This window comes from Eptesicus fuscus, chromosome 1 (assembly GCF_027574615.1).
Source record: "Eptesicus fuscus isolate TK198812 chromosome 1, DD_ASM_mEF_20220401, whole genome shotgun sequence".
Lineage (NCBI taxonomy): Eukaryota > Metazoa > Chordata > Mammalia > Chiroptera > Vespertilionidae > Eptesicus > Eptesicus fuscus.
The window spans coordinates 12,839,518-12,854,386 of NC_072473.1; the positions used below are offsets into that span (position 1 = coordinate 12,839,518).

The 14,869-nt window shown below is 38.1% G+C and overlaps 1 protein-coding gene across 1 annotated transcript in view; it reads left to right on the forward strand.

Moving 5' to 3' along the window:
* The window catches only part of MBTPS2 (membrane bound transcription factor peptidase, site 2), a 52,105-nt gene extending 37,619 nt beyond the window's left edge, over positions 1 to 14,486 (forward strand). The window contains exons 8-11 of the mRNA XM_008154574.3: positions 7,860 to 7,954; positions 8,316 to 8,511; positions 10,416 to 10,491; positions 11,617 to 14,486. Of these exons, the coding sequence (XP_008152796.1) occupies positions 7,860 to 7,954; positions 8,316 to 8,511; positions 10,416 to 10,491; positions 11,617 to 11,839 (590 nt within the window). The 3' untranslated portion in view covers positions 11,840 to 14,486. The remainder of the gene's footprint in view (positions 1 to 7,859; positions 7,955 to 8,315; positions 8,512 to 10,415; positions 10,492 to 11,616) is intronic.
* Positions 14,487 to 14,869: the final 383 nt, after the last annotated feature.

The following is a 14,869-nucleotide window of genomic DNA, read 5'->3' on the forward strand; positions in this document are numbered from 1 at the left end:
CTGCCACTGCCGGCAGCGCAAGCCTTGGGTGGCTGGGCAGCCGCCATCTGAGGCTTGCCTGCGCCTCGGGCGTCAACGGAGCAGCCGACATCCGAGGCTTGCCTGCACCTCAGGCCAGCCCTCGGTGGCTGGAGGGCTGAGGGGACTGGGGGATTCTGGAGGCAGGCGTGCGGAGCTGAGGGAACTGGGCACCACCATCTTGTGGCTGTGGGTGCCATCATCTTTGAGGGCATGGCAGTCAATTAGCACATTCCCTTCTTATTGGCTGTGGGCACTGCTGTCTTTGTGAGGGCGTGATGGTCAATTATCGTATTCTCTCTTTAGATAGGATTATCGGGTCCCAAATTATTGAAAGTGTTGGAAAATACAAATTATTCTCACAAACTGTATCTTTAAGTCAAGAAATGCCCTGAATCCTTGTCCACATTTACCGAGGTTAGAAAATATGATTAATAATCAAGAATAACTTTACTAAAGTGCTGTGTGCAACAATGGCAAAGCAGTAAGAACTGATTTTTAAAGTTTTAATATAATTTTACATGTATAACCCATTTTAAATAACTTCTTATTGTAAATTTTTTTCAAGCATGCATAAAAATCAAGAAAGTAGTATAGCCCTGGCCGGTTTGGCTCAGTGGATAGAGCGTCGGCCTGTGGACTCAAGGGTCCCGGGTTCGATTCCAGTCAAGGGCATGTACCTTGGTTGTGGGCACATCCCCAGTAGGGGGTGTGCAGGAGGCAGCTGAATCGATGTTTCTCTCTCATCGATGTTTCTAATTCTCTATCCCTCTCCCTTCCTCTCTGTAAAAAATCAATAAAATATAAAATAAAATAAAAAGAAAGTAGTATAAATTAACTCATGTGTCCTTCTTTCAGCTTCAACAATTATCAACATTTCGCCAATTTTCTTTATTCAATCACCTCTCTTTTGCGGGGAATATTTAAAGTACATCCTAGACATCCTATCATTTCATCCATAAGCTTTATCTTGTCTTTAACAGATGGTGGCTTTTTAAACATGACCACAGTACTAATCAAACATGACCACAGTACTATCACACCTAACAAAATTAACAATAATTCCTAATATCTAGTTGGTTTTCCCTGTTAGGTTTTTTTTTCCGTAACCATTTTTTTATAGTTGGTTTGTTTCAGTTGGATGGTATGTCTTTTAAGTCTCTTTTAACTTAAAACAATTCTTCCTGGCTTTTTTTTTTTTTTTTTTTTTTTTTACTATTTGTTGAAGAAAGCAGAGTCATTTGTTTTGTTGAATTTCCCATATTCTGAATTTGTCTGGTTATATCTTATCCTCATGATGTCATTAATATATCCAGATGTCCCCCATATTTCCTTTACAGGCTTGATTATATTCAGGACCCATGGTGGGGTGTGGAGGGGGCAAAAATACTCCTATGTAGCACTCATTACTTCCTGTTGCATCCTGTGGACGCAAACAGCGTCTGCTTGTCTCCCTCGTGGTTATGTTGATTGTTCAGTAGGCTAATCTGATTCTTTAAGGTTGAAATGTTTGGCAATTTTTCCTATTCTCAAGAGCCACTTACCATCTTCCCAAATTTTCAGTTGACAGAAGGTTAGTATGTAACCCACAATGTGTTCTTCTCTAAGAGAAATAATCCATTATTTCTTACTTCTGAACTACTTTATCATTTTCCTCCAATTTTTCTAAATTTGTGTACTTCTACATTGAATTACAAGAGCCAAAATGACACAGTGGACAAATAAAGTTCTCTCCAATATAATTTTTTTATTTAAGATAACTGCATTCCAGATGTTTGAGGTTTTAATCCTTTTCCTCTCAGAATGGAAATGAAAATTTTCCTTGAAACTCCTTCCTTATTAACTTTTAGAATATTTCACTATTATGAGTCATGTGCTATATTCTTTTTCTTTTTCATGTGCTATATTCTTGAAATATTTCTTTAAAAACCTAAGGCAGGTATTACTCTTCCACACTAATAAAAAAATCAGTCTGATAAAGCCACCTTGGAAAGATGTAAACTCTGAGTGCTCATAAGTTGTCCCAACCAATCATTTCTCTCACCTTATTTCATATCCTGACTTTTCCCTGGTATATTATTAAAATTATGAAAATATTCCCTAAGACATTAAGTAGACTAGATGTTCTTCTTAAAATATTAACATTTTCTTACAGATTAAAAATGGTTAATCTGCCTGAAATGACTGTGTATTTTATTAAATTGTTGAGACCTTTTTTTGCTGTTAATCCTTCCCTTTTTATTTTTAAACATTAACCTGCTGAACTATGAATGTCACCAACAGAGCCAAGGCTGGTTAATTTTACCTCTGCCCTTGATGCATGAGGTAAGCCTAAGGAGTTTATTCCAGACACTCCTTGGAGACTGAATGGCCGTGCCTGGAGGTCCAAAAAAGGACAGTGGATGAGAGCTTAGAGTTCTTTGCACCTGTAATAGATCTCTGGTTTATTTGCTGTCGGAACAGAAAACAAAAACTTTTCCTCCTTTCACATTTAAGCCTTTGCTTTTAATATTGCTGGGTGTTCGTATGCCACTTAGTGATTTGAATAGAACTAAAGTTACAGGCAAGAACTAGTCTGTCTCTTTTTTTGGGGGGCTATTTTCCTCTCTTTAGTTTGAGAGGACACTCTATATCATACATGCATACAGCAAATTTTTTTGTTATTTTCTAAAAGCATTATCTTGAGTAAGAAAGATTATACTCAGCAAGGCCAGCATTTGAACTGCATTTTAAGGAGAATGATATTGAATACTGAAGGCAACTGCTTCCTAAAATGAAGCTGTGAGCCCAGACTCAGACATTCCCCTTGAATAACCTATATTCCTATTCCGAAGAAGTGAGGGTGTATGCCCATAACTGCTTGGCAACAGGAATATTATTCTCTTACATATCTTTAAGGTAATAAAAGGAAAACTGCAGGGATCTTTTCCACATATTTTAAATACCCAGATCATTTTTAGGCCCAAATTTTCTGTAATGTTTGGGGGGAAAAGGTGTCTGTTTTCCCATTATGAACATCAAGTAATAATATAAGGTTTCTTTGCTATCCTAAATTGAAGAGAGTGTGTGTGTTTTAAATAATTTCTAAACTACTTATTACTAGGTGATGCTGTAGAACTAAGAATAAATAGGCTTGCCTCTCCCTGTGTTGGAGCTCTAACTACATTTATGTGTTTAATGAGCTAGGTTAAGAAAATTGTTCAGTTCATTTTAGTGATATAGAAAGTAGTAGTAGGAACTATAAACTATAGATTGAAAAAGTTTCTCTCCAACCTTATTCCAAAATCGCCTCTGGTCTAGACTATCCTTTGAAGACTAGGAGATATCTAAGCCCCATCTTAGGGTACATTCATATCTTAAGCCCCATCTTAGGGTACATTCAGAATATGCAGGTTCTCCCTATAGTGAAATTATGAAACTAATCTGGTCTTAAATTTTCCTAATTGTGTCCCAGACTGGGGAGATATATGGAATAATTCTAATCTTTAACTCAAATTAAATTGAACCCATAAATGCCTCTAGGACCTCCCGTTGCAGTCTTGAATATTCTTTCCAAAGCAGAATTGGATTGGCTTCTCATGATTAATAGAAGTACCTTAAAGTGAAAGTTTTCCATGGCGTCTCTACTTTATAGGTTAAGAATTGAGTTTCAGAAATTGGTTCAGCAACTTGTTCTTTAATATGACCCAGTAGAAAAGATTCTAAAATAAGATATTTTAGACCCACAACTTTTTAAAACTTGATAAACGCAAATATCAAGTTTACTTTTACACCTGGTAACAAAATATTTAACTTTTTAAATGGAAAACCCTGCATGTCAGGAGATACTTAATCTTGTCAGAGTAGCCACAGCCATGGATTCATGTTTTGGTTGGAAAAATCACCATAAGAAGCAGCCATTACCCAGAGGTTGAAAATTAGTGATAGACTAGAGGCCAAATCCAGCCTTGGCAGATGTATTTGGTTTGGCTTGCAATGTATTTTTAAAAATTTCACGTGGCTGCTAATATTTAACCTTTTGCACTCGGATGTCGAGTGTGACTCGACACGGTTAGCATCGGTAGCAGCTCGTATGTCGAATTGTCTTGAATTTATCAATAATTTGAAATATAAAAAATCCAAATAAATAAGTTTGTATGAAAAGAAACTCCAGTTTTTTATTCTACTGCCGCGCTTTGTAAAATCTGGGGTATTTAAAAAATTAAATCCCGAGTAGAATAAAGGAATGGAGAAAAAAGCAAGCGAGTGCAAAGGGTTAAAATTCAAGAGGGTTCACATGAAGGTCCAGATTTCTGATTCCTCTTGGAATAAAACGGAGGAACTATCAAATCTGGGCCCCAAGGTGAGTGGCCTGGCTGCTAACCCCTTAGAATAGTATATATTTTTTCTAATTTATTACAGTCCCCATCACTTGCTATTTTTTCCACACACTATCCACTTAATTTACTAGAGGCCCGATGCCTGGGATTCGTGCACTGGTGGGGGGCGTGGCCTGCAGGGATCAGCCCGCTGTGGGAGCGCCACTCATCCAGGTCAGCCAAGCAGCTGTGGACCTGCCCTCTGAGCAGCTGCTCCCTGGTCCGGCATCTTCTGTGGAGCCGGAGCTCTCGCCTCTCCAGGGGACCTGGTCAGGGCTGGGCCCAGGGACAATAGCACTGAGAGGTGGTGGAGTAGGCCTCAGTCCTGCGGTGGCCGCAACCCACCTCCCAGCCACCGGGGTCAGCTCTACAAGCCCAGAGGCGGTAGGGGATGAGGAGGAGGAGCCTGGGGCAAGGACACAACCATCACAGACTGGGTTCCTGCCTGTCGGCCCGGGGTTAGCAACAGGAGCAGCCACTCATCCTGGTCAGTCCAGCGGCGCTCCCACTGTGGTAGCACACTGACCACCAGGGGGCAGCTCCTGCATTGAGTATCTGGCCTCTGGTGATCAGTGCTCATCATAGCGACTGGTCGACCTGTCATTCTGGTTGTTCCGCCTTTTGGTCGCTGGGCTTTTATTATATTGGATTTGCTTGCCGCCTTTAAACATTTGGGTTATCACACATGCTGTATCAATACATTCTGTACTAATACCAAATTCTTGACTTTCATTCTATAGTGTGTACAATCCTCCAAGGAAAGTTAGTGATCAAGCATCAGATGTAAATTTTAAAAAATAATTACTAGCAAAGACAAGTGGTATAGAACAGTGGTGGGCAAACTCATTGGTCACCAGAGCCAAATATCAACAGTACAGTGATTGAAATTTCTTTTGAGAGCAAAATTTTTTAAACTTAAACTTCTTCTAACGCCACTTCTTCAAAATAGACTCGCCCAGGCCGTGGTATTTTGTGGAAGAGCCACACTCAAGGGGCCAAAGAGCCGCATGTTGCTCGCGAGCCGCAGTTTGCCTACTACGGGTATAGAACATCATTTAAGTGTTTGATGCATATTGACTTATCTACCTTATATATGATACTGAGAAACCTTTTCTCAAGGAGCTTCTAGTGAAAAAAACAGAGTATGCCTATATTATTATAGTACAAGGTTAAATGTAAGTAATGACCAGAAACATTGGGAGTTGTGGGAGCAATGGTGGTCAGTCTCAACTGAGAAGTTAAGGGCAAAATTCATAGCAGCAGTCCTGAGTCGGTCCTCAACAGTGAGTTTAATTTCAGGAGGCCAAGCTAGAAATGAACCATGGCACCATAAGACTGGAAGGTGCTCAAGGATCTGCTCGGAATTTGGTTCAGCAAGAGAATAGTATGAGAAAAGATGAGAAAAAATGAAAGTCTCAGTTTTAGGCTATGAAACTTAGACTTTATTTGGGAGCAGTGCAGAGTGTTTGGAAATGTTACGTTAGAAGAGTCATATTCTTGTAGTTCTACCTTGGCAGGTTAATTTGAAACATTCGGTATGTAGGACAGGTTTGCACGTGCGAGCTACATGATACGTAAATAAAACTCATTAGGACTTTGTTCAGATGGGTAAGGTGAGAAGGAATTGGAGTCTACACTCAAGTGGGAACAGATGGTGATAGAAAAATGATTAGGAGGTAAATATTGGTGGGAGTTGGCAACTGACCAAAATGAACACCGAGGGTTTTACAGCTTGTATTGATTTTTTTTTTTTAGTCTAATAACTTTTTGCCTTATACTTTATCCTTGTGCTGATGAGTGATTGTAGGCACGGGTTTGTCAGTGGTGTTACATATTCACAGTTTGCTTTCATATTTTAAATATGATTTGTCACCCCAGATTTAAATATCTCTTCAGTTATGATTAAGAAAACAAAACTGCCCATGTCGCCAACCATTGCAGAGGAGCAGTAGATGCATTGGTTAGTTTGCTTCACCTGTTTTGTTCTTTACTTTGTGTTGGCCAACGAGAGAGAGCAGCAGTGGCTAGAGAAGATCCAGTGTAGCCAGTACAAGATGTCATCTATATTAATAAAAGGGTAACATGCTAATTAGACCATGAGACCTTCCAGATGTCCTTCCGGACAAAGCCATGGTAGCAGGGCTGAGGCAGAAGCGGTTATGGGTGATCAGGCCAGGAGGGGAGGGCAATTGGGGGTGATCAGGCTGGTGGGGGGGTGCAGTTGGGTGTAAGCAGGCCAGCAGGCAGAGTGGTTAGGGGAGATCAAGCAGGCAGGCAGGTGAGTGGTTAGGAGCCAGTAGTTCCACATTGCGAGGGGTTTGTCCAACTGCAGGTTTAGGCCTGATCCCCACAGGGGTCCCAGATTGGAGAGGATGCAGGCCAGACTGAGGGACACACACACCCCTGCCCCGTGCACGAATTTCATGCACTGGGCCACTAGTTCTTAAATAATCTAGTTTTTTAAAAAACTATTTAAAAACAAACAAAAACCTTTGGCTGAAATACAGTGTCCTTATAAAATCACATTGCATATCAACGAACATTTTCATGCCAGTGTTCCTGAAGACACTCTTGTAATAGAAAACCTTTTTTTTTTTTTTTGTACTGGAAAGCATACTTTTTTTTGCAGTACTATAGTAACTTTGTTTTTGAATGTCTTCCTCAGCCCGTTTGATTATGTGGCTGTATGAATATAAGATTCTAAATTTAATTCGTCCTTCCCATATATCAATTTATGCTTTACAAGTTTGATGTGTTGAATGCCGAGAACCTTCCAAAATAAATACATGGAAATCACTTTTTATACCACCTGCGTCAGTGATTTAGCTTCCTTATTCTGCCCCAGATACCAGTGAAGCAGTCTACTAAAGAACTTTAAAACAATAAATGAATAGTGGGAATAAACAGTTTCTGTTCTCGTTCAAAAAATGGTAACTGGATTATTGGTGTGCAGGCAGATGTGTACACATCTGTGGGGCCAAATTGGGCTGCCCTGGTTCCGGAAGGAAAGCCCCAAGGTAAGCCTGGAGGTGAGATAGGTATGTGATACAGTAGTGATTTCCTCAGGGGTGAGAGTCTCTTGGGCATCCTCTCGCCCATTTTGTTTGCTAACACAACCATGCAGGAGCTCGGTAGTGATACTGGATCAGAGGCATTAGGCCAGCTAACAGTGGCTCGTTAAATGTTTGTGCTTGACCAGCTGGAGTTATTAAAAAGCCCACTGAGACTGGAGATCCAGCTTTACGAGTGGGTCAGTTGATATGAAGACAGCTAACCTAGGGTAAGTGCTGCTGCTTGACTCCAAATTGAATATCTTTTTGTAATATAAAATCAAACTCTGCAGTGAGTAGCCATCAAGCTGGGCTCTGAATTATCCAGTTGGTTCTGAATTCATGTGCATCTTACTGTTGTTGTCTTGAGAGCAAAATTTTTATTAGAAATGTAATTCTATATAATAGATTCTAATAAACTATTTCTCTTCAGCATACAAACGGCTAGATGGTTCAATCGAATGCTGTAACAACCAAAGCCTCACTGATGTGTGCTTTTCCTACAGAAATAATTTTAATAAGCGCCTGGTAAGTTGTCTCTGAAGCTGTCTTGCTTGTCCGATATAATTATTATATAATAAGCAGATAGAGCTAAAATGGAATCTATGAAAACTTCTCTCCCTTTTACTTTGTGTCATTTTATTAAAATCTCTGCACTTCATGTGTCACATTTCATCTGAGAATCTTTAAAAATGTATAGTGGTAATCTCTTATTTGGACAAAGTAAAATACTTGAATCTGATTTATAGTAGGTGCACAGAAGTGGCATTTTTTACATGAAATTCTTTCCTAATATGCTAGGTGACATTAAAGATATCGAAGGATTTGTAACTTGGTGATTTTTCTTTTAATAAATCATTTTTCGTATTGACTAATATTTTATCCATAGCATACATGTCTACCAGCCCGGAAAGCAGTTGAAGCCACCCAAGTTTGTAGAACCAATAAAGACTGTAAAAAAGGCTCAAGTTCAAGTTTCTGCATAATCCCTTCTTTGGAAACTCACACCCGCTTAATAAAAGTGAAACACCCACCTCAAATCGATATGTTGTACGTAGGACATCCTCTGCACCTGCACTACACAGGTGAGTATTATGGTGGTAGACCCTCAGAAAATCATTCAGATGCCATATTGCATTAGTTTTTGTTATAAATTTGCTCACTTTTCAAAGTCTTGTTAACTTGTTCTTATTTTTAATTTTAAAGAATTATCAGTTACAGTTGGCATACAACTTTATACTAGTTTCAGGTGTTGCTAACTTATTCTTAAGTATTAAATAAAATTTAGGCAGTAGGAAAATAGTCTGAATTTATAAAAGCAAGATGGAACTGAATCCCATGTCTGCCTTTGGAGAGTAATACATTTTTCCTTCTCTTCCACTTATGCCCAAGTCATATAGAGCTGGTCTCTTAGATATTCTGTGAAAGTTTATTAAATTTTATCCAAGCTCCCAAAAGTAGTGGCAAGAGCAGCATACCCCAGAGAATGCCAGGAATCATAGAAATATGACAATAAAGTAATTTGTGCATGACACGTGAATTTTATGTGAACATAATTTCAAAACGGGGCAGCATAATTATTTGAACAGTATAGAGCTTCTCCATGTGGCTGAAGATCCTATAGTCTCATTTTGTTGTCTAAGCTTTTTAGTATTCCTTTTTAAAATAACTTACTGAAATATAATTTACATACCATAAAATTCATGCTTTTAAAATATTTTTTTAAATTGATTTTAGAGAGGAAGGGAGAGAGAGATAGAAACAACAGTGGTGAGAGAGAATCATTGATCGGCTGCCTCCTGCACTGCGGGGGTTGAGCTCGCAGCTTGGGCATGTGCCCTGAACAGGAATTGAACCATGACCTCCTGGTCCATAGGTAGAGGCTCAACCACTGAGCCACGCCGGCCAGGCCAATTCATGCTTTTAAAGTATACAATTTAGTAGTTTTTAATATGTTCAGAATTGTGCAACCATCACCAAAAATCTAGTTCCAGAATATTTTCACCTCAAAAAGGAACCCCATTCCCATTAAACAATCACTCCTCATTTTTTTCCCAATATCCCCCAGCCTTTGGCAATGACTAATTTCTTTGTCTATAAATTTGCCTGTTCTTCGAGTTTCACAGAAATGGAATATTTTGTGACCAGCTTCTTTCACTTAGCATAATGTTATCAAAGTTCATCTATGTTGTAGCCTGTTGCAGTACATCATTTTTATGGCCAAATAATATTCCATTGTATGGGCATAGCACATTTTCTTTGTTCATTAATCAGTTGATGGGCATGTGGGTTTTATGTTACTCTTTCAAAGGCTCTCATTGCTTCATAGTCATATCCTGAGGTACAACCTGAATCATTTTTATTTTTGAGTTTTATACTAAGTGACTCTAGATTACAAATATTAAATACATCCTCGACAAATGAAAAAAGGTCCCCTTTTAGGGTAATGCAGAAGTGTATATTATAGGTTCCACTTAATTACAAGAAAGTTTTTAAATATTTTGAACAAAAACAGGATTGTGGAATTCACATAGTGGACGAGACCTTAAAAATTCTCTAGTCTTAATCCTTCTTTCAGCAATGAAGAAAAAAACCGAGACCCAAAAGGTTAAGCGGCATAATAGTTGTAGTGAATGTAACTTTAAGGTTATACCTCTTTGAAAGGGTAAGGACTCTTTATGTAAATTCTGTATTTATTAAATCAGTCTCTTGTGTTTGGTATTCATATTTGGTATATAGTTAACTTTATCTTATTCTCACCTCAAAATATAAGTATATATTGGGGCATGATTTCTGTATTCCAGTATTTTTATTAGATGTTCTTAGAATAATTGATTGTTTTCATATGTGATACAAAGCCTGTCCCATATGTTTGGAAAAGGTTTTCTCAACCAATTTAATAGGCTAGCCCAATTTTTATTATATGGTAAAATTTATAATGTTGTTTATCTATATGAATTAATATGCATTATTCCTTTTTTTCTTTTAGTGAGCATCACCAGTTTTATCCCACGTTTTAACTTTCTAAGCATAGATCTGCCTGTAGTTGTGGAGACATTTGTCAAGTATCCTTTCTGGTGTGAAAATGTTTTAAAAATGTGTTATGTGGAACTTGATCGTTCTTACCTTAAATAGAACATTCATGAACCTTACAGATAACAGTTAATTACTAACAACTAAAAAAGAGGCTTTAAGTTGAAAAACATCAACTTAGGAGGGAAGAAGTCAGAGGGAGGAGAGGGATTGAAAGGGAAAGGCAGGGACACGAAAGGAAAGGAACACAGAATACAAATTGAGAGTTGAGTTATAAAGGATGAAAACTGCAGTTACTAGTGAGGTGATGAATTCTGTCTCTTCCGGGCCTGTTAGTTCTGAGCAAATGAAGGAATGCATAAGGGACAGCAGACTCATTTCCACTACTAAAATAGGATTCGGAGGACAAAATCTCTTGTATTCTTTAGCATATTATGTTTGCATATACAAGGTGAACTTTTTTAAAAAAATTATCATTGTGTAGATAATTTGAATAAACTGAACAGTTTGGAGGGTTTCCTTTTGCCACTTTCAAATTTTTTTTAACTCCTTTCCTCAGTGATTTGGGAAAAAATGAAATGGAAAACAAATGAGCAGTTACTAAAGAATGTGTACAGTCAAGATTGTATCTTATAGATTGTAGCTTTGTCTCAGGGATTTGCACTATAAATGTACAGATGATAGTAAAATAGAGTTATATTTACATTATAGTTATATTTATGCTATAACCTTATATATTATGGTAAAATAGAGTTCAAGGGGCCAAAACCTTTGTTTCCTAATGGAAGGTAATACTTATAAGGATCAAAAAATAATTTTCTTTTATTTCTTATTCCTTCCAAATTCCTTTCCTTTTATCATTAAAGAATTAAAAAGACTTAGTCTTTCCTGGGATTCATTATAGAGTATCTTAGTTTACAAATGGTTGGCCTTTAGTTTTCTAGTCAAAGTTTTTGAACTTAGAAATAATATGTTATTTGTTTTAAATAGTAGAGATCCAAGAAGGAATGGCCTGTACTGGTAGGCACAGATTCAGAGAAAGGAGGGAAGTCACCTATAATCTCAAATCCAGTCTTAGTAAAGTTTCTTCTTCTGAATCCTCGAAATGTGATTTCCACTCAGACCTCACAATCGGCTCCTTAACTGATTTTCACCAGGTACCTGATTTCTCTCTCAGGAGCTCTGGCTATTGTTAATGCAGTGCCCTGCTTTGCTTTGGATGGACAGTGGATTTTAAACTCTTTCCTGGATGCTACGCTTACCTCAGTGATTGGAGACAATGATGTGAAAGATCTGATAGGATTTTTCATCTTGCTTGGTGGCAGTGTACTTTTGGCTGCCAATGTGACTCTGGGACTCTGGATGGTTACAGCTCGGTAATGTTGGCACTCATCTGACAGAATCTGTGAGTTACAATATGCAATACTGAAAACCAGTACTTGGTGTGAAATATAAAGTGTTCCCTTAAAATTACATTTTTGCCAACAACTTTTAAGCTCCTCCTATATCCAGAGTATCTAAACGCTAGGATGGGGCTAAACAGAAGTAACGCAAGGTCTAGCCCTTGACTACATTCTAGTTTCAAAGACTGAACTTACAATCTGCACATGCTTGTGCAACAATTTCTCAACAAGTGCAGATTCTTAGTTAAACCATTTTGTGTGACTTCATATTGTCTCAGTAGTTTCAAAGGAGAACAGAATTGGGTCAAATTAGTTGGGGAAAACTTCTTGAAAAACCATCATTAATCCGTATCTGAAGGAGACCAGACTTGGGCCAAGTGGAAGGGTGAGCATTTTCTCGGCCTATACCTCTTGTCCTTTGTTCTTGTTAGAGAAGTATTTTAAAATTTAACGGCGTATTGTTTTATACTCTGATAACTGAGGTCTGATTGCAGTTAATAAAATTTTATAAGAGATTCTGCTGACACAAAAGGGAAAATCTTTGTCAAATGATGCCAAATAATTGAACAAATTAAGAAGTAGGGCCTATAATACCTTGAAACAGGTTTTGCCCCACAAGTTACCTCTTTGCTAATGTGTCCCCATTCCCTCACAGAAGCACTTGGCCTTGACATTTAGAATCAGCTGCAGGAAGGGCCTCCCACTTGCAGCACGTGAGCTGGAGCAGTTAGGGTTGAACCTCAGAACTAAGCTGGGTCTTTCGACAGGTCACAAGCCACAACACAGGACCTCTGCGGTCCTGATGACTACTCTCTGCAGAGCTTCAAAGCTTGGAACCCTTCCAGGGTAGACCTTTTTTCTTATGCTGCTGGGGCTATTTGAGTCCTAGCTCCCAGGTTCCTGTCTTCAAGAAGCAACTGCCTTAAGCTCTGAGCTATGCTCTGTCCTCACCAGCAGCTCCCACGTTTCTCTGTGTTGGGCAATAAAACATCTAGTCCTGGCCTTCCATCTTTCCCCCGAGCTACCTCACTGGGTCCACAGAACACTTGGTAGCACAGTGAGAACGGCTTCACATGAGTACCAACGTGGATTTGCCAGAGCCTGGGAACCTACTCTTGTGCCGAAAAAGCCCCGCCTAGTTCAGAAGTGTATGAGCATGCTGTACTTGGGTGACAAATATGTCCTTTTCTCATACACTCAGGAACACTAACAGTCATGTATCTAACTTCTTCAATAAGTGAGGTATTCCATGGGGTTCACCTTTTTCAGATTAATGAGTTACTGTTCAGGTACTAAAAGTTTTTAATCATTTTTAACAAACTCTTTAGACTGTATTACACATTTGCCTGCCTTCTTAAATGAATTATATATTGAGTATGATTTTAGTATTTAAGTAATGACTCCAGGTTATCAGTTATTAGCACTACTAAAACCATACAAATTATTAGTCTCTCCTAGGAAAAATGTATTTGTTCTGTTTGTACGCAATCGTTCAGGATCAAAATGTATTAGCAGAGTAATGTTCAGACCTGTTCAGGTAGAACTTGGGGAATACCATGAAATACTTGCATAATTAATTCGAACACGTGAGCTAAGCGATTTACTAATGAAAATGTTGTATATGTGCAGGTCAGTTTTTAAAAAAACTGAGGAAAAAATTTAATAGAAAAAAATCCTTCCCATTCATTTTGTCTTCTGGGTGAAAAAAAAAATCACAACCACATTATTTTCTTGTAGCTTTTAAACACCTTGGTCTGCTGCTCCGTAGGGTCAGGATTTGGGAACCACTCTGTTAGGGTACTGAGCAGATCAGTCCCATTTGTATACAAATGGCCTCATCCTATAAGAAAGGGAAGAAATGTTACGTGTTGTCTCTTCAGCTTGATTGTGGGCACTTCTAGAGCAAGGACCATGTCATACTCCTCTTTGCATCCCTGACACAGTGCATGAGACATCATAAATACTTAATAAATATGGTTGAATGGATGATAATTAGTGTTATTTATGGATTAGGGAAGCATGTATCTATTTAAGTAAGCTATAAAAACTATTGAATATTTACTGTAAATATATGTTAACATAAGAAATAACTCGGAAGGTCTGTGTGTCCCTGGAAGATTATCATCTCTATGAAAATAATCCATTTTGATTTCTGTAGAGCAATTAGGAAAATTGGTTTATTTTGAGGCTTTGAAGAAAAGTGTTCTTTTTGTGTTGTCATTTTGTTCAATGAAATTTTATTTTCAGTGTTCCTACTCTGCATTGTTTACATTTTTGAGGATCTTAAAAAATCACCCACGATCTGTAAAGAATGTATATATTTCTTTCAGCATCTCAGTTTGAAAAGACATGCAGTTAAACTTGACCTTTTGATAATCACTCTTGTAGGTCATTGTCTGTTCTAGTAGTAAATTGTAAACTTGTACTTCATGGATATGTAGCTCTCAGTCATCAGTTTGTCCTATGGTATTTATTGAATGTCCATATACTAATGGTGCACAGAGATTTTTTCTCTAAATCTTTTGACTGTGTTGTAATTCATTCATAGGACTGAACTTGAAGATACCATAGTTGCTGGCATTTGATGTTTAGCAATAAAAGAATAAATGTGTACCAGCAGTCTATATTTTATCATCATCTGTGTGTTGTCTTTAAAAAAATACTTGTATTCTTTTCTATCAAAATTGTTTCTTTTACATACAGTACGATCTTAGCCGTTGTGTTGTTGTTTTTTATTTTTAGAGAGAGGATGGGGGAGAGAGAGAAACATTGATCGGTTGCCTCCTGCATGTACCCCAACCAGAGATTGAACTTACAACCTAGGTATGTGCCCTGACTGGGAATCAAACCTACCACCTTTTGGTGTATGGGATGACTCTCCAGCCAAATGCACCACACTGGCCAGGGCTGATCTTATTTGTTTTCAAACTCTTTTTTTTTTAATTAATTTATTTTATTTATTAATCCACACCTGAGGATATTTTTCCCCATTGTTTTTTTAGAGAGA